Source organism: Tenrec ecaudatus, chromosome 1 (genome assembly GCF_050624435.1).
Source record: "Tenrec ecaudatus isolate mTenEca1 chromosome 1, mTenEca1.hap1, whole genome shotgun sequence".
NCBI lineage: Eukaryota > Metazoa > Chordata > Mammalia > Afrosoricida > Tenrecidae > Tenrec > Tenrec ecaudatus.
In genome coordinates, this window is record NC_134530.1 from 265,881,277 (window position 1) to 265,902,063 (window position 20,787).

The 20,787-nt window shown below is 40.3% G+C and overlaps 1 protein-coding gene across 1 annotated transcript in view; it reads left to right on the plus strand.

Moving 5' to 3' along the window:
• Positions 1–20,787, plus strand: part of GNG4 (G protein subunit gamma 4) — a 93,341-nt gene that overhangs the window by 62,591 nt on the left and 9,963 nt on the right. Inside the window, exon 3 of the mRNA XM_075532191.1 lies at positions 4,784–4,892. Within this exon, the coding sequence (XP_075388306.1) occupies positions 4,794–4,892 (99 nt within the window). The 5' untranslated portion in view covers positions 4,784–4,793. The remainder of the gene's footprint in view (positions 1–4,783; positions 4,893–20,787) is intronic.

Sequence of the window (20,787 nt, forward strand, 5' to 3'; positions counted from 1 at the left end):
CAAATGAGGTCATCAAAGTGTGACCTGATTGACAGGCTAAACTCTACCCATTCATTCTTAATAGTCTCAAATTGACAACAGATTATGTAACCACCACACCCACTCTTAACCTCATTTACACATACATATATACAACCTTACACACACATACTCATCCTCATACACAGCCTAACTTATACCCTTATACATTCACTCATGCAAACAACTCATACTCTAACACATTCATATGGTCACATTCACTCACACTCACATTGTCACAAGCACATTCTCACAATCACACACTGCTGTGCAGACCCACACTTTCAGGCTCACATATACACTTATATATGGCCTTACGCATCCTCACACATACGTACACTCCTGCACAACCTTACGCACTCTCGTAGTCTCACACACACTCATTATCACACATAGTCACTTGTACCGTCATAGCCTCACGCACTCACACTCACACTCATACACTGCAGAACCTCCCTTGCTCCCTTTGCTCTTCCTCATCCCTTCCTTTTTGGCTCCCAGTGATGTGCAGCTTTTCTCTCCTCAGTCATCTGTCTTCTCATTAACTTTCCCAACTCCTAAAAGCTCCAAGTCAATGAAGAAACAGAGATGGATTCTCGAATGGCAAGGGAGTGGTCAGGATTGGAGGCCAGTGATTTCCCAGCAAGAATTAGAATATGCTCCACCCTGCATTTTGTATTGATATACACCTAATATTTACATTCATGCAGAGAGGGTCACACACACACAGGCACAAAGTATAGACCCACAGGCACAGGACACACACCAGACTACCCATGGCCATACATGCATGCAGAAATGTATGATTATCTCAGTAATTGGGGTTAGGTGCATGTTCCTTGAGTCAGTGACCACAACTTCTCCTGATTCTCCTCTTATTTTTTAGTAGAAGATTCAAACCAAAATAGAATTACATCTGTGAAACTGATTTAGGAAGATGATCCATGTTTTATAAAAATAATTTGTATTTTAAAAGATTGTGTGTGGGCAAATAAAAATTGCTATCATGCCCTATCTGGGCCACACAGCTCATCCATTAAAAGCTGTCACAGAGAGAGTGGCCAGGATAGTGGCTGAGGCCTCTCTATACCTTACTCTGCAGCATTAGACGTCACTTACCATGACACACTCCCAGCTCTCAGACTGTAATGGCCTCCTCCAAATTGTTTATCATGAGATGCAATCAATAAACTCTGCAGCACGTGCCTTATTATGGGACAATTGGCTTTGCAGTGGTCTTTTCTTTGCAGTGTAAACTTTTCGGAATGACAGCAAACTAATTCACAACATTGCAATTTTACTCCTTGGAAATGTTTGCTTCGAGCTATAGATGACTGAGAGAGGCCATGTGTGTTAGGTCGTGTTTATAGAGAAGTAAAACCAATGGTATAAAATATTTTATATCACCACCCACTCTAGATAAGTATTTTGAAAGTAACTTGGCTGGAGGGTACCTTAGGTCAGGTACCTGGGATCAAATGGTCACGGCAGGGAAAGGGGATGTTGTCTGCTGAGTGACTGCCATGTAAATCTATGATGGGGTCTGCCCAGACAGGTAGAAAGAGGGACAAGGGATACTGATGGAAAACAATACAGCAGAGGGGAAAGGGAGCAAACACGTCTGGGGGAACACAAATGCATGACTGTTGGTAGGGAAAGAGGAGGACTAACCCTCAGTTGAGGGGAAGAATGACTGAAAATGCTTTGGGGGACACTTTAATGGTATGCACCAAATGGGCCACATTGAACCAGGCTTCTGGGTGCATCCTGAGGACCCAGCCGGGCGCTATGGAGCACCAGGACAGAGTCCTGGTTCTTCAAGATGCACAGCCTGCTGCAGAGTCTGCATTGGTGAGACCTGATGCAGAAACTTCATGGGTGAACTGGATTGCACCCCAGACACACTTGTAACCTGAGAACTTAAGTCAGAAAATATATGGTATCTAAGGAAGCAGAAGAAAGCTGAACCAAGAATGGTGAATGGTTGGTAGGCAGACAAACATGATCTTGCTACATCAATGCCTTACATGCTGTATTAAGCTATGTATTTTTCCAGTGCCTTTACTGAAATTCTCAGTGATTATTATTGTCACTTTCCCTGACGATTATCCCCCATTTTTTTGTGTGTAAATACATCCAGGCACGAAAGGGTTGATTCTGTACAAGTGAATAATTCAGGTATTGTGATACAGAGTTAGCGTACATGGGCCCAATCCCTCACTCAACGAGGCTTGAAAAAATTAGTACTAGGCAACAGTGGTGAGAGTGGCTATATCGGGAAGGTGGAGGGAGGGTGAGGGAGAGAGGGGAAACAGATGACAAGGTCTACATATAACCTCCTCCCTGGAGGACGGACAGCAGAGAACTGGGTGAGGGAGACATCGGATGGTGTAAGAAATGATAAAATAGTGTTTATTTTTAAATTATCAAGGGTTCAGGGGGACGGAGGGAGGAAATGAACTGGTGCCAAGGGCTCAATTAGAAAGCAGGTGTTTTGAGAATGATGATGGCAACATATGTACAAATGTGCTGGACACAAATGATGTATGTATGGATTGTAAAAAGAGTTGTATGAACCCCTAATAAAATGATTTTTAATGTTATTCAAGCAAAAAAATTAGTTCTAGGGATTAATCAAAGGCTATATTAAAGTCAGATTGTGATACCCTAGCGTGATGATCAATAAGACTCTCTACCATAAATTAACAAGGAGGTTTTGAAAGGGAGCCAGAAGCAGATAAAAAACAATCAAACAATTACAAAAACATAGATTCCAGGAAGGGTTTTAGGCTCAGACTAAGTCCTAGCTCTAAATTAAGAACAATTAGCTCTTACATCATGACACTCAGAAAGGGAACACAGAAGACAGAAGTGTCATAGCAAAATGTGGTGAAGAAATTAGATGGTGCCCGGCTATCAGGTAAAATAGGGTCTGGGTCTTAAGGGCTTGTCTCCAAACAAGCAGTCATGTAAGTGAGATGTCAACTAAGTCTACATGGAGAAGCATACCATCATCAGTCACTGAAGGATTGTAAAACATGTCATCTGAAGTTGAAGGAGGGACTAGCATGAGAGCCTCAATTGTGAGAACCTGCTTTGCAGAGGACTATGGATGACAGTGGGAGCCCAAGATGCATTTGTGAGAACTACTTAGGAAATAAGCCTCCAGTAGACTCCTGTCCACAATGAGATACGGGAGAAAGTAGTTACTAAACAGAGGGTATTGGCGAGATGAGTATAAAAGGTCAAAGGCATGAATCTGACTTGACCAGTTAAAACTTTGTCACTTGATCCCCACTCTGGTGCACACTGGACCTGATCTGGTTTTCAACATTTCCTGTAGTTTTGTTTTGTTTTTGTTTGCTCATATTAAGAGTGTATCTCAGAGGTATGATGTCATTGGGTGTCACCCTTTTGAAGTTGTGTTATGTGGTTTGTTTTTGGGTTTTTTTGGTATATGAACATCCAGGATTGATGAACCTATAGGGACAGCAAGTAGAATAAAGGGTTTTGGAGGTGGGAGTACAGGGGGGTGGGGCAGTAAAATGAAGAAGATGTCAAAGAGTGTAGGAAGAAAAATAATGTTTAGAAACTATGGTAGCAATTGTATAATTCTGCTTGATGTGATTGAACTATGAAATGATATATGTATTAACTCCCAATTAATAATACATTATAAAAAATAAATTATAGAGGGTCAAAAAAAAAGAAGGTGGTTGTCACAGTTGTAGACATGGTTAAGTCCAGTTTGATTGAAGTCCATGGTTCAGATGTTAAGCTGAATGTCTTCCCTGACTCACATGCAGCACTGATGGGCCAGGAAGTAGAAAGACCACAGGCTGATAAAGACAGAGGAGGATGAATCTAAAATCAGTTCCTGACTTTTCCTGACTCACATAGCTGCCAGGGATAATAAAGCAGGAAAGAGGAAAATGAATCAAAGAGCAAGTCAGACTCGTGATTGCCAAGTCTAATGAATCCAAGATCAGGAGCCAATATGGCAGACTGATTGAGGGGGTTGCAGCTCACACTAATCTTCACTCAATTGTTTGGATGCTCAGAAGAAAGCCCCTCATGGAATTGATTGCATTGTGTTAGATTATACAGAAGGCTTCAACTGCCACACTGAGAAGGTTGGCGCAGCCATAGTGGCACAAAACCCAAACATCACGCCATGTAAAACATTGGAAAGCACACTTTTAGCTAGGCTTTAAAGGCTGAAGGTTGGGTTCTGAACCTGTAAATTTTGTCTGTGGGATATTTAGCTATTATTTTAATGAATCAGTATTTTGTCCTCCCTTCCTTTACAAAACAGATTAATAGTAGTCTGCCTGCTTCATAATGCATGAATGAGCAAATGAAAATGATTAATTACTAATGAATCATTGTGCAGATATCAAAGTATCACCTATGGCCAAGGGACAGGGATGGCTATCAAAGTAATTCTGGCCCAATCATTGTCTACTGATTCTCTTGGGTGTCTTAGCAACTTACATCAGACTGTTCCAGCTCTGATAAACTTTTTATACCAAAAATCAAATATCTTGCTCCCATAACCCTAGTGAAATGCTCCTTTCTCTTTGTTGGAGTCACCTCCACTGCACGGTGACGAATGATGTTGCCTGGCCCTGCTCCACCTCCATGACCTTTGGTATACTTGAGTCCATGGTTAGGACTCTCTCGTCTACACAAGGAGTTGCTGCCAAGTGCTCCCTAGATCATTGTCGTAACACAGCTCTAACACCATCACTCTGCTTGCTTTCAGGGGCAGCAGAATGAAAGAAGGCATGTCCAATAACAGCACCACTAGCATCTCCCAAGCCAGGAAAGCCGTGGAACAGCTGAAGATGGAAGCCTGTATGGACAGGGTAAAGGTAAACACTCCTATGCAGCCTCGCCCTCTGACCAGAATTTACCTGACACATTCCTTTGACCCGCAGCAGCCTTGTGAGAGTTAAAATGTCACTCCCAGAATATCAAGCCCGCCTTACTAGCTGTAACATTAACAAAAATGTGTTTGCTTCAGAGTTCTAAGTGTATCAAGGGTCAAAATTGTGCAAAATCTGAAGAGTGTGCACCAGTTCTTTTGAGTGTGAATTTCAGTTCTGGGTTGTCATCCATGGGGGAAGTAGCAAGCCCATGTGGTTTGTTAGAGTACTGTACAGACAAGCTGTGCACATGTATGCGCGCGCGCACACACAGGCACACACACACACACACACACACTGCAACAGCAGCTGCAGCAAAGAGCTAAGCCACGGTTTTTTAAAGCATAGATCACATAAAAAGAAATGAAGCGGGTCCTTTTTTTCTAGTTGAGAAAGGACGTTATCTAGGGGGCCCTTCTAGTTCTCAAACAGCTCTTTCAAAGGGGAGAGGGTTGCTGCTCAGCAAATGGCCAAGCAACTTTCTAATTAGTTGCTGAGTTCGACCTTGAGTCACTTGTATAGTTTCTTTCCATTTATCTCAGCTGCTCCAAGTCAGCATGTTTCAGATTTATCTCTGGGTATAATTCTGTGTCTTGACATTACTGGGAGCCTGGTTTCAAGGTTAAGGTGTTTACCGAGCCTGTTGTCACACAGTCCTTTGCTTGTTCCCTTGCCAGGCAGGGCCAAATCCCCTGTTCTGTCCCTAGCAAGGAGTAACCAGAAATAGGATGGTAGTTATCTGTTTAGCTGTGTCATCATGCCAATGATCAAGGAAAAGAGTTTAACAATGAGATCAATCACAGTCTTCCTGCCTGATACACAGTGACTTGAGTTTAGACAACCTCTGAGCTTGTGACAAGGGCATGGTTGACAGTGAAGCATTGACTCATTCCCCATGTTTGTAAAGTGTTTCTTTGAGGAAAGTGAAGAAAGGTGCCAGCCAGCCCTCACCAAGCTCATTTTGCCGGTGAGTGTGCATCTCTTCATACAGGCAGAATGAAACCAACATGAAGCTACCTGTTATCCACCTTCCACTTAAAGGCAAGCAGGAGGCGAGAAAAACATGTGGCACGGAGATGCAATTTGGGCTCACTCAAGACAGGAGACTTGATACCTGGTCATAAGCCTAGTACCACGATGCTCAAGTCCAGTGTGTCTGATGGTCTTTGGGGCAGAAAACCAAAGGGTATTGCCCAAGTATCTGGGGTTCAAAAATAAAGCCTTAGGAAAGTGGCCACCGAACTGTTCAAACTTCTGTTGGCAGCCCCTCCTGGAAGCTTCCTTCACAAACATCACCAGTTTTCCTCTCTAAGGATAGTTAGTATCCAAGGAAGCAGAAAGTATGCCCAGAAAATGACAAGCAAGATTCTACCATAAAGAAAAATGAAAAACCGGCAAGTGCTAAAACATGGCCGAACCTTGAAAACATTATGCTAAGTGAAGTATGTCTGACACAAAAGACAACTACTATATGATTCTACTTATATAAAATATCTTAATGTAAATTACTTAAAATTTCTGAAAATATGTAGAACCCAAAGTTACGAGTAGTTGCCAGGAGCAGGCAAGAAGAGGGTATAGGTAAGTATTGGTTAAGGGGTACTGAATTTCTTTGGGGGATGGTGAAAAACTATTGGAAATAAATGATGGTAATGGTATCACAACATGGTGACAATAATTTAAGTCACTGAATTGCACACTTAAAATAGTTTTTTTTACAAATGACCATCTAACTAAGAAGCATCAAAGCCCACATGAAAGAAGCAAACCAGCCTTTCTGACCACAGGTGCAGAAGGGACCAGTTATCAGACATCAAAAAGCTAAAAACCATATCAGTGGATGCCCACCTCTCTGATACGGTCAATGAAGACAAACGTGTGCATAAGCAAATGTGGTGAAGAAAGCTGATGGTGCCCAGCTATCAAAAGACATCATCTGGGGTCTTAAGGGCTCGAAGATAAACCAGTGGCCATCTAGCTCAGAAGCAACAAAGCCCACATGGAAGAAACACACCAGCCTGTGTGACCACGAGCTGTCGAAGGGATCAAGCATCAAGGAACAAAAAATCATATCATTGAAAATGTGGGTGAGTGCAGAGTGGAGACTCAAAGCCCATTGGTAGCCAACCGGACACCCCTTACTGAAGGGTTGTGGGGAGGAGATGAATCAGGCAGGGTGCAGGGTAGCAACGATGAAACATATAACTTTCCTCTAGTTCTTAAATGCTCCCTCCCCCCACTATCATGATCCCAATTCTACCTTACAAATCTGGCTAGACTAGACGATGTACATTGGTACAGATAGCAACTGGAAACACAGGGAATCCAGGACAGGTGACTCCTCCAGGACCAGTGGTGAGAGCGTGGCGATGCCTGAGAGGGTGGAGAGAATGTGGGGTGGAAAGGGGGAACTGATTACAAGAATCTACGTATAGCCTCCTCCCTGGGGGAGGGACAGCAGAGAAGAAGGTGGGGGGAGACGTCAGACAGTGTAATATATGATAAAATAATAATAATATATGAATGATGAAGGGTTCATGAGGTGGGGGGAGTGGGGAGGGAGGGGTGAAATGAGCAGCAGATATTAAGGGCTCAAGTAGAAGGCAAATGTTTTGAGAATGATGATGGCAACAAATGTACATATGTTCTTGACACAATGGATGGATGTATGGATTGTGATAAGAATTGCACGAGCCCCAATAAAATGATTAAAAATAATAATAATAAAATAATGACCAACAGGCATGGCATGAGAGCTTGAGGGGAGCTGGGCAGCTAATAACAATGAGTAGGAGAAAGAAGAAAGTGTTCTGAAGTTTATTTTGTGATGATTACACAACTCTTCTTACTATAATCAAACTATTAAATTGTATTATATGTGAATTATATGCCAATACAACTATTTTTAAAAGAGAAAAAAGTAGTTTTTAAGCCAGTTTTTCATATATATATATATATATATATATACCATGATAAAATTATTAATATTTAACTGAGTGCTGTAGACATGCATGGGAGACTACTTCTTCTGGGAACGTTCTTGAACAGCCACTTTGCCCTGGGCACTGCCCTAGAATATAGGGGGAATGAAGTGAGCTTTGCCTTACTGCTTGAGAAGAGTTCTTGGAGCTGAGCGAGCTGGTATGCCATGTAAAGAAAGAAGTGGTGTGGCAGGGGTGATTGGCAGGAAGTCACTTTCAGGGGATGGTGGAGTACTAGAATGCACTAAACAAGCATTAAGTGAATAAAGGTGTCTTGAGTCTATCCCTTTTGAGATATAAAAGAGGTTAAACGAGCAAGCAAGAGAAGAAGAAATGAGGGAAGAGATATGCCAAGTCACGTGAGGATCAACCATGAGTTAAAGCTCAGAAAGACAAGGAACTTCCTCCAGAGGCAACAGAGAATGAAAACTCCCCTAGAGCTAGTACCCTGAGTTTGAACTTACAGCACCCTACCCTGTAAACCATACATTTCTGTTTTTAATTCTTTGATACAGAGATTTTAAAATTTGATGCTTAAAAAAATTTTATGCTTGATGAATTTTTCTGTGTGTGAATTAGGTGGTGGTGGTGGTGGTGTTACATTTTATACCATCAACTCTGCAATCAACAGTTCAAATCACTCATCAACCCCCACCCCTGTATTATATCCCACGCTCGCTCCCCTGATTTCTCTCTGACTCTTATGAACCTCCATACTCCCTTTCACCCAAGTCACTACCTAGCAAGTCAATACCTTCTAGTTTGTCACTTCATCTTCCCACCCTTACACTCTCTTCTTTGGGAATCTCCAAGATCTTTTCCCTCTGGTATACAAGTCTTTGTCATGGTTTTTATCCTTAAAGAAGTGGTCTCATACAATATATGCCCTTTTGTAAATGACTTAACTTCACTCAGCGTAATGTTCTCCAGAGTCATCCTTGTCATGAGGTGTTTTGTGGTTTCATCTTGTTTTCCCCCAGCAGTGTATAGTATTCTGTTGTGTGTATGTTCCAAAGTTTCTTTGTCCATCCTTCTACTGGTGGGCATCGGGACTGCTTGCAACTTTGTGCTATAGTGAACAGTGCTGCAATGACCATGGGATTGCATATATCTGGTCATGTTATATGTCTTACTTCCTTAGGGTATATACCCAGCAAAAATACTACTGGGTCATGTGGAATACCTAGTCCATGTTGTATAAAAGTAAAAGATCTTTCAGATGATCAAAAATATACTAGTTGGGAAATGCAAAGACACAAAAATTATATTCAAGATTTTTTTATCTCTACTCTGTTTATTCTACATAGATTTTTTTCAAACCATAAGTATATTTGAGTGAATTTGAGTATTTTTTTCAAACCATAAGTATATTTGAGTGAATACATGATTAAGCATGGAGCCTACTCAGTGTCCTCATATGCTTGTGAAAGTTGAACAATGGTTAAAGAGGACTGACAAAGAATTGATGCATTTGAATTACGGTGCTGGCAAAGAATATTGAGTGTTGTGGACTACCAGGAGAACAAACAAGTCTGTCTTGAAATAAATACAGCTAGAATGCACCACAGAACAAGAATGGCGAGGTTTTGTCCAACATACTTTATACATATTATCAGAAGAGACCAGTCCATGGAAAAGGCCATCATGCGTGGTAAAGTAGAAGGTCAGCAAAAAAAAAAGATCATCAAGGAAATGGATTGGACCAGTGGATGCAACAATGCGCTCAAACATAACAGGGTGTGAGGATGGTACAAGACCAAGCAATATTCCCTTATGTTGTATGTAAGGTCACTATGAACCTACACTGACTCAACAGCTCCTAACACCAACATACTCAAAGCTCCTCAAAAAAATTTAAAAATGTAGAACTTCCACTAGCTTGAAATGAGAATGGGAGAAAGTCAGTACCCTGATCTAGATGCTTTTTTAAAAAAAAATTTTCTAGATGCTTTAATTCCTATTTTGAAAGTAAAAATAGTATCTCCCTACTTCAGAAAATATGAAAAAAGTATGAAGAAATTTTAAGTAATCTAAAATACTATTAAAGAACCGCAGTAGCACAATGTGTAAGGGCTCATCTGCTAACCAAAACCCACACAGCTTCTCTGAGGAAGAAAGACCTGGATAATTGCTTCTATAAAGATAAAAGCCAAGAAAACTTTATGAGGACATGATATTGTCGCACTGGTGTTATTAGTAGACATTGACTCAATGACACTCAACAATATATTACCCAGATGTAACTACTACATTATGATCTTTCTCAACCCAGCTGTTTTTATAAATACAAGAGTCCTGGTGGCACAGTTGTTAAGCACACAACTACTAACTGAAAAGCACCACAATACTGAGAAAACAGCTGTAAGTCACAATAAAACAAACACACCAAAATCAGTAAAACCAACACAAACATCCCAAACCAATGGAGTACTCTGGAAAGCAAGATGTTTGTGTCCTTTCACGAGATGTGAGGTACTTTCATGGGGGGGGGGGGGTATGGAAGAAAATGAAAAATTAAAATCCTTAAACCAAAAGGAATCTCAGGAGATGAACAGAATTAGGCAACAGAGTAAAAGACTTGAAGAAGAGAACAGAGGAAAAGTAAAATCAAATCAGTGAGACAGAACTGACTCAAGGACAATCACTCTGATTACAACAAAAAAGCGAAGGAATCAGAAGAAAGCTTGAGAATAATGTAGGACTTTATCATGAGAAATAACCTGTGTCTCATTTGGTAACTGGATCAAGGGGGATGAGCAGAAAAATTTATAGAAAAAAAGTACAAGGAGTCACACAAGAACATTTCACGACATTGCATAGGAGGAGCAAACACCAAATCATAAACATTGAAAGAAAGCAGCATCACAACACACTGTAGTCAAATGCTCCAATTTCAAGGAAAAGGAGAATTCTGAGGGTAGCTAGAGAAAAAAGAAGTCACAAAGGAAAACCAATAAGGATAAGCTCAGACATATCAGCAGGAACTATACAAGCAAAAATTCTGAAAGAAAAAAAAAACACCAGCCAAAAAGCTTATATCCAGCAAAATTGTCCCTCAGATATGAGGGGGAAACAAGGATATTTCCAGATAAGGAAAAGCTAAAGGGATTTGTTAAAAAGAAGACCAGCATTACAAAAATATATTAACCAGGTCACTATGGACAGAGACTCAACAACAGAGAAGCCTGAGAGCATCACAAGCACACCACCACCCAGAGACCAATACAATGAAAGCAGCGCTCAAAAGAACACAGCAATAGAGGAGGGAAAAGGCAGCAGTGAGACTATACCAAAAAGAGACAAGAACCAAACACAAACATAGCACAACAACGGCAACAAATCTGCATATATCAATAACGACATGACACTATGTGGCAATGTGTTACATACAGCAATCAAAAGACAGGGAGAAGCAGATTGGATTAGAAAACAAGACCTATCAATGTGCTGCCTATCAGAGACATACCGTAACTGAAAGACAAAAATAGACTAAAAAACATCAAGGGATGATGAAAAATCTACCAAGCCAATGGCAATCATAAAAAGGCAGAAGGAGCAATAATAATCTCTGATAAACAATAGACTTCAAGATGACTAACATAAATAATGGGAGACAAGAATGGATACTACAGAATAAGTAGCTTGAGGATACTAAGTAAAATATTATGATGAATGTGCACAATACTAGAGTTAGAACAAGAATCTACATATAACCTCCTCCCTGGAGGATGGACAGCAGAAAAGTGGGTGAAGAGAGATGTTGGACAGTGAAATATATGACAAAACAATCATTTAAAAATTATCAAGGGTTCATGAGGGAGGGGGGAGAGCAGGGAGAAAGGGGGTAAAATGAGGAGCTGATGCCAAGGGCTTAAGTGGAGAGCAAATGTTTTGAGAATGATGAGGGCAATGAATGTACAAATGTGCTTTACACGATTGATGTGTGTATGGATTGTGATAAGAGTTGTATGAGCCCCCAATAAAATGATTTTTTAAAAGAAGACTTAAAAGAACACTGTAAGCATATCTTAAACTTAAAGAACTCAAAAAAATTCAAGCCCTAAGCTGTAATATTGAAAGATTCTATGAGCAAAATATTGTATGATGCAGGAAGCATCAAAAATAAGATGGAAAGAATACAAAGTCACTATGCCAAAAGGGACTAGTTGATATTTCACCATTTCAGGAAGTAGCATATGAGCAAGAACCAATGGTGCTGAAGGAAGTTCAAGCTGCACTGAAAGCATTAGCCAGAAACAGGCTCCGGGAATTGATGAAACACCAACTGAAATGTTTCAACAGCTAAGGAAGCACTTACTCATGAATGCCAGGATGTTAGGAAGACAGCTACTTGGCCAACTAACTGGAAGAGATCCATATTTGTAATCATTCTAACGAAGGTAACCCATCAGAATGCTCAAATAATAGTACAATATTATTAATATCACATGCAAGTAAAATATTGCTAAGAATCATTCAACAGTTGCAGCAGTGCATTGTCAGGGAGCTGCCAGAGATTCAGGCTGGATTCAGAAGAGGACGTGGGAGAAGAGACATCCTTGCTGATGTTGGATAAATCTTGTTTGAAAGCAGAGAATACCAGAAAGATGTTGACTTGTGTTTCATTGACTCTGAAAAGGCATTTGATGGTGTGAACCATAAGCAAACTTGAAAAGATTGGGAATTCCAGAACACTTCATTGTTATCATGCAGAACTTGTACATGCATCAAGAGGCAAGTGTGTGAGCAAAAGAAGGGAATACGACATGTTTTGAATCAGAAAAGGTGTGTATTAGGGTTGTATCTTCCCACCATACTTACTTGATCTGTATGCTGAACAAATAGAGAATCTGAATTATATGAAGAAGAATCAGGATTGGTGGAAGATATATTAACAACCTGCAATATTCAGATGACAGCCTTTCTTGCTGAAAGAGAAGAGACCTTAAAGCACTTGCTGATGAAGATCAAGGATTGCAGCCCTTAGTATGGATTACAACTCAGTGAAAAGAAGACCCAAATCCTCACATCTAGACAAAACTGTAACATCATGATAGAGAAAAGGTTGAAGTTGTCAAGGATGTTGTCTTACATGGATCCACAATCAATGCTCATGGAAGCAGCAGTCAAGAAATCAAAAGACAAATTGCATTAGGTAAATTTGCTGCACAAGACCTCTTTAGAGTATTGAAAAGCAGATGTTTCTTTGAGGTCTAAGTTGCACCTGACCCAAGCTGTGGTACTTTCCATTGTCTCATAAGCATGTGAAAGTTGGACACTGAATAAGGAAGGCTGAGGAAGAATTGATGTGATTGAATTGTGCTGGAGATGACTATAGGTTGCATGTACCATGAACTGCTAAAAGGACAAACTGGTCTGTCTTGGAAGAAGTATGGCTAGATTGCTCCTTAGAGTCAAAGATAGTGAGACTTCATCTTACATATTTGGACATGTTGTCAGGAGAGACCAGTGCCTGGGGAAGGGCATCGTGCTTAGTAAAGTGGGGGGGGGAGGGGCAGCAAAAAGAGGAAGGGCCTCAAGGAGATGGATTGTTGACACACTGGCTGCAGCGATGGCTCAGCCATAGGAATAATTGTGAGGATAGCACAGGACCAGGCAGTGTTTTGTTGGATTGTACATAAGGGCTCTCTAAACTTTGATCCATGTCATATTTTATTTAAGTAAATGAATAAATAAAAGTAATGATGCTTCCATGCCAAAAGCTTGAGCCTGGGCTGGTTGGTAAAGGAGCTAACACAGGTTCATCACAGCCCGTATGCTGAGAGTATCATTCATTTTCATATGTTAGGAGAGTTACATTGTGTTTGGCGCCAAACTTTGCATTGGGAAATATAAAAATTAATCAAGAACAACAAAAACTTCTACATGGCAAAAATCCCTTAATTAAAAAACCAAAAACCTTTTGCTACTTGCTACCTGGGGAAATGAGCATTTGGTATTTTCCTGGTTAGGATGTAAACTGGTGTAATACAGTCTTTGAAACTCAAAAAATTCACTCATTTCCATCAAGTCCTAGTGACCCTATAAGACTGTTTAGAACTGCTCTGCTGGGCATCTGAGACTGTAAATCTTTATATGAGTAGAAAACCTCATCTTTCTCCTGCATTAGTGCCTCATGTTTACAAACTGCTGACCTTGTAGTTAACAGCTCAACATATGACCACTACTCCACCAGGCTCCTGTCCAAGGGGTAACATTTTTCAAAAACCAATTATGAGTGAAAAAAGCAAGTTAAGAACAGCATGGTGGTAGTCTATACTCATATTTAAAATTATTTCTATAAATATATGTAGTAATATGTATAGAAAGGTTATCTTCAAATGATAGGTTTCTAGATGATTTTTACATCCATCTTTTAAAAATAAATAACAAAAGTTTTATTGTAAAAAAAATAAAGCTACTTTTAAAAATAATTTTTTCTTTAGGAAACACCTTTCACCAGAGATGCCACCCCACCTTCAGGGCTCCATTAATCTCATGTGTCATGTGAAAGGGTAGGCGTTTATTGCATGAGGAGAACAGTGACCCCTTAGTGAAATCAACAGAATAGGAATGCTTTCTCTTTTTCCATAGGCTTGTGCCCACCATCACCCTCCAGCATCTTGTGTTACAAACCTAGGATTTTGCGTTTTGGTACTACTGTTGTAGATATAATTATCCACGGGTACCCTGTTCATTTTGTATAGACTGTCTGTCTTCCTGTATTTCAATTCTAACAACCTAATGCAAATTATGTTGCTGAGTGGTGCTGATTTCTTTTACCTGATAGGGTGGAAGTATGAGTCCATGCAAAGGTGCCTCAGAAGAAAGACCTGGCAATCTGTTTCACAAAAATCAGACCTAGAAAGCCTTGTGAAACATAGTCCTACTCTGACACATTCAAGGTCACTATGAGTCAGCACTGACGCCACAGGAACTAGTTCAATGTAAAATGTAACTATAGATTTACATAGACACACTACATAGCAATTATACATTCCACATATGCCTATCTGTAAGTTAGATTGCGATGATCTAGCTGCTGGTTTCCTCCATCAGCCTGGATTATCCAAAGTCCAAATTAGTGGAGCCAAACAGTGAATAAACAAGTTTGCAGAGACAGTCCTTTGGGTATCCACCTTTGGTTCTTACATTTGTATTTGCACAGAGTGTTTTCCTTGTAATTCTTCTAACAGATACGTATTTAATGCATTTTTTCTAGGACTTCCTAGAAGTTATAAGCAGCCCTGCCAGTTTATGGATTCTTTTGAAAGAACAAAATGTGTGTATTTTTATGGTTTTGTTTTTTCCAAAAGACAAAATACTACTGATTTGTTTTTTAAGTCAAACAGAAAAGTATGAAGTCAAAGCCAGTTGCTAAAACAATTAGAAAATGAGTGGGACTTCTGCAAAATATGGTACTTCTAGCAAAAAATTGAAAAATAGCAAAATCAAAAGGGCATCATTTTTACTCACAGATGATTAAAGAGTTTATCTGTCCTGGAGTCCCTGTGTTGCGAGCTCTCATCTGTACCAGTGTACATGCTCTGGTCTAGCTGAATTTGTAAGGTAGATTTGGGGTCATGATAGTGGGCAGAGAGGAAGCATTAGAGAACTAGAGGAACGTTATGTGCTTCATCGGTGAGATTTTACCTTTTCAATGTCTGGTATTGACTATATGGAGTGATGTGCTCTCTCCAACTTTTCTTCACTTGTCTCCTATCAAAAAATGTTGGTGCTTTCATCTAGATTTCTTAATGAAACTATTTAAGTGATAACTTTCTACAAATGAATTTAGAAATAAAAACTCAAAGAAAGGGTGATTAGAATAAGCAATTTTAGTACTGTGTTCAGCTAAAAGGAGGGAAATATTTCATTAAATCCAGGTATAGAACATTGAGAGTAAAACAGAGCATTAGAAGTAGAACGTGAAAGGTACCTGTAATAGATTTTGTGTCAACTTGGCTGGACCAGGATCTTCAGTAGTTTGTCAGTAAGGACGCCCCCATAATGTGACCTAACCTAAGGTAAACAACTCCAAGCAATCCCTTACTTAGGTTACAACCTGATGACAACTCCTTGGGGGTGTGGCCTATTCCATATCTGTAAATAGATGCGGTGGAGAGCTCTCTTGCATATACCTAATATATACAAAGTACATTAGAAAAAGAAAGGGAGATATTCCACCAAAGGGGGAAATTTTGGTTATGGACACCTTGAGCATCCATGTGTTTTAATAATTTCTGATAATTTTTTTCATATCTATGTATCACATATCCTTTCATCCTAATAGAATATGGACAGATAAATAATGAAATAATAACACTCTGTATGTGTAATGACAAGCCAGCATGTTCCCATTGACAAGAGTGAAAATTAAGGGCCCAGTGTTGATTTTGCCTGGATGACACAGCTGAGCACTGGGGCATTACTTCTTGCCTTATACCCAGTGGTAGAGTCCTCCCTAAGAGTGCCACTACATTCTCAAAATCCTCCCAGAGCTAGAACCTGAATTCAGGGCTCTTGTCATGTTCGTCTTCCATCTCTAGTTTCTAGAAATCATTTGCTGGCTCATTAGTCTCTGTTACAAGGCTTTCTTTTGGTAAGCTTGTGAAATTCCTAACTTATGGCTTGTTTTTTGAATGTCAGTGAATGTCTACACTGGAAGGTATTCAGAATCAGATGGAACATGTGCCAACCTAGCAAAATATTTGTTTATATCAAGGTCCAGGTATATCTGGGTCAGCCCTATGGTAAACAAGCTAACCAAGAGGTTTGCTGTTCTTATGATAAAGGATACATAATAACAACTCTGACAGGTTCCCTTGGAGATGTACCTCACAATGTACAGTCACATTTTGATATGGCATGTAGAGAACATTTATGCTAACGATAATAAAAACACAAAGATCTCAGACTCTCTGCCATCAAGTTGACTCCAACCATAGACACTATAGGGCAGGGTAGAAGTGCCCCTGTGGATTCTTGAGGCTGTAATTCTTTGCAGGCCTAGAAAGCCTCATCTTTCTCCCACAGTGTGGCTGGGGGTTTCCAACTGCTGACCTTGCAGTTAATAGTGCAATATATAAACCATGGTTAATCCACTATTAGAAGTCCCTGGTAGTGCAGGGCTAGACACTCTTCTGCCAAGCACGAAGTTGACAATGCCAACCCACCAGCAACTCCAAGGAGAAAGCTGTGTGTGTGTGTGTGTGTATGTGTGTCTAGGTAGACTAGAGAAACAAATCCATGGACACACATATGTTTATAAGAAAAAGATTTATATATAAGAGCAATTGAACATTGAGAAAACATCCCAGCCTACCCAGATCAAGTCCATAAGTCTGATACTAGCCCATATGTCTGATAGCAATCTATTAAGTCCTCTTCAGACTCACGAAATACATGCAATGATGCCAGTTGTAGAAGATCACAGGCCAGTGGGTAGAAAGTCCTTCGATCCAGTGTCATTTGGAAACATGTCAGCATTGGCAGGGGTCTCTGCATCAGGGTGAGTCCATGTGTCTTGTCAACTGCTATGTCTCCCAAGGTGTGAGCAGAGAGAGAGATAGTGTCTCCTGTCTCTAAGAAGGAAGTACCGGATTTCCCAGAATTCTCAGGAGAAGGCCATGCCCACACAGGTCTTATTGGCTATCTCCAGATTGATGGGCTAGACTCCACCCCTACATTCTTAATCCTCAAATTGACACCAGATTAGATGACTACCACACTGTGGCACTCTGTTTCCATAAAGGTAACATATTTGGAAACCTTATGAGACAGTTCTACTCTGCCCTATAAGGTCACAGTGGATCAGAATCTACTTAATACAATGGATTGTTTTGTTCAAACCGTTAATATACTCAATGGCTAACCCAAAGGTTGGCAGTTCGAGTCTACTTAGAGGCACCTTGGAAGTGTAAGACATAACAAAATAATAATAATTTATAAATTATCGAGGGTTTGTGGGGGAGGGAGGGGGAAAAATGAGGAGCTGATACCAAGGGCTCAAGTAGAAAGCAAATGTTTTTAGAGTGATGATGGCAACAAATGTACAAATGTGCTTGACACAATGGATGCATGTATAGATTGTGATAAGAGTTGTATGAGCCCCCAATAAAATGATTTTTAAAAAGAAAAAGAAAAAACAGAAAGACCTGGAACTCTACTTTTTAAAAAAGGCACTGAAAACTCTATGGAGCACTAAGGAGGTAGGCAAAGGACCTGAACAGAAGTTTCACAGGAGTTAAGAAAGCTGATGGTGCCCTGCTATCAAAAAATATAGTATGTGGGGTCTTTAAGTCTTGAAGCTAAATAAGCGACCTTCTTGCTGAGAAGCAACCAAGCCCACATGGAAGAAGCACACCAGCCTGTGGGATCATGAAGTGTCAATGGGATCAGATATCAGGCATCTAAGACCTAGAACAAAAGCATACCCAATGTGAATGGGGGCGGGTAGCATGGAGTAGAGACTAATTTCACAGGGACAGAAATCAAAATGGCCAATAAACATATGAGAAAATGTTCCCGATTATTAGCCATAAGAGAAATTCATATTAAAACAACTATAAGAAACTACCTAACACCCCTCAAAGATAGCCCAATTCAAAAAATCAGAAAGTAACAAGTGTTGGAGGGGCCGTGGGGAGATAGGAACTATCGTCCACTGCTGGTGGACCTGTAGGTATGTACAGTCACTATGGAAATCGATTTGGCAGTATCTAAAACAGATGGAAATTGAGCTACCATATGACCCAGCAATCCCCTTACTGGGCATATACCCAGAAGAGGCAAGAAACAAACCACAGCCAGACATCTATACTCCAATGTTCATCACGGCACAGTTCACAATTTCAAGGAGTTGGAAACAACCCAAATTTCCATCAACAAACAAATGGATTAAAAAACGGTGGTACATACATACAGTGAAGTCCTACGTATCCCTAAAAAGCAGCCATAAACTCATGAAGCACATTGCCTCATGGGAAGAACTGGAGGAAATCATGCTAAGTGAAGTAAGCTAACACATAAGGACAAGTACAACATGAGTCCACTGAGGTAAGCTTAAAAAAATGGGGCATAGGGGAAAAGCTACTATATACATACATCCTGGGGTGAGGGCCAGCTACTAAAGCAGGGGCCAAACCCAATCCAAGCATACATACGGCAGCCAACTAAATAGGAGGGCCAAAGGAAGAGGGGAAAAAAGACATGGGTTGGGGGTGAGCAGGACACTAACCTATCCAAGGGGAGGGTATTGTTTATATCTCCACAGAAGAGAGAGTGAGAGAGATGTCCAATTGGCTACAGATGGGCATTGGGTCTCCACTCCATGTCCCCATCACCCCTCCCATTCACATTGGGTATTTTTTTGTTCTGGGTCTTAGATGCCTGATACCTGATCCCATCGACACCTCATGATCACACAGGCTGGTGTGCTTCTTCCATGTGGGCTTTGTTGCTTCTCAGCTAGAAGGCTGCTTGTTTATCTTCAAGCCTTAAAGACCTCAGATGCTATATCTTTCGATAGCAGAACACCATCAGCTTTCTTCACCACATTTACTTATGTGCCCATTTTGTCTTCAGCAAGTGTGTGGGGAAGGTGAGCATCACAGAATGCCAGATTATTAGAACAAAGTGTTCTTATATTGAGGAAGTACTTGAGTTGAAGCCCATGTCCACCTGTAACCTTAATTCCTAACATACAAATATGAGTACATAATTCTATTCCCCTTTCGTTTTATATTTATATATATATATATAAAACACCTCCTTCCTTTCTCCAACCTCCCTTTCTTCCATATCCCCCCATTCTTTTCATCTCTGAATTGGTTATCCTGCCTATCTTATCTAGATAGACATTCAGAGACATTAATAAGCACAAATATATATATATTTACATATGTACATAGTTGTATTTAAACCTATAAAAATTTCCTTTGCTTTGTGGTTCTTTCCTCTATTTCCTCTTACTTTTCTCTTGTCCTGCCATTATGTTCGGTCTTCATGGAGGTTTAATAATTCCTTGCTGCTACATTGCCCTTGATTAAACCCCTTCTCTCCATTGATTTTAGCTCACTTGTTGTTCCCTTGCCCCTGGGTTGGTTTCCCCCCACCTCCTTCCTTTCTCCAACCTCCCTTTCTTCCATATCCCCCCATTCTTTTCATCTCTGAATTGTTTATCCTGCCTATCTTATCTAGATAGACATTCAGAGACATTAATAAGCACAAAAAACAGGCAAAGCCAAACAAAACAACAAAGGAAGTCAAGGCCAATAAAACAACAAAGAAAGCCACTGACAAAAATGGAAAAGCCTATAAATTGTTCAAGGTCTGTTTGTTGGCCTTTACGAGTGTTTTCCAGTTGAGTCTAATGGGGTGCCACACTTTGTCTCCAAAGTATATTTTTGGTATTACCAGGGGATTCATAAACAAAAAAATGTTTTTGAACTCTATGGAGCATAGTTCTACTCTGATACCCAGGGGAGTCTCCATAAATCAGAATTTACTTGATGGCAGCTGGTGCTGGTTAACCCACTATTATGGACACTAGACTTTAGAACTCAGAGAGGATCATACTCTGTTGCATTATTTATTTATGCACACATATCCTTCTCAGCACCATCACCAGAGGCTCTGGTGTCCACCTCCATATATAACCCCGGTCTGTTCCCAACCAGGCACTGTCTTAAACCCAAGACCTACTAGGTGAGCACAGCCTCTCCTAATGCCATCATTTATCAATGATTGGGAAATGGCTATATCAATCTGAACCATTACAAAGTAATGACTGGATCAAGTAGAAAACAAAGTACACCTACTCCTTACTTACTGTATATCTATCTGGTTATCTGACATTT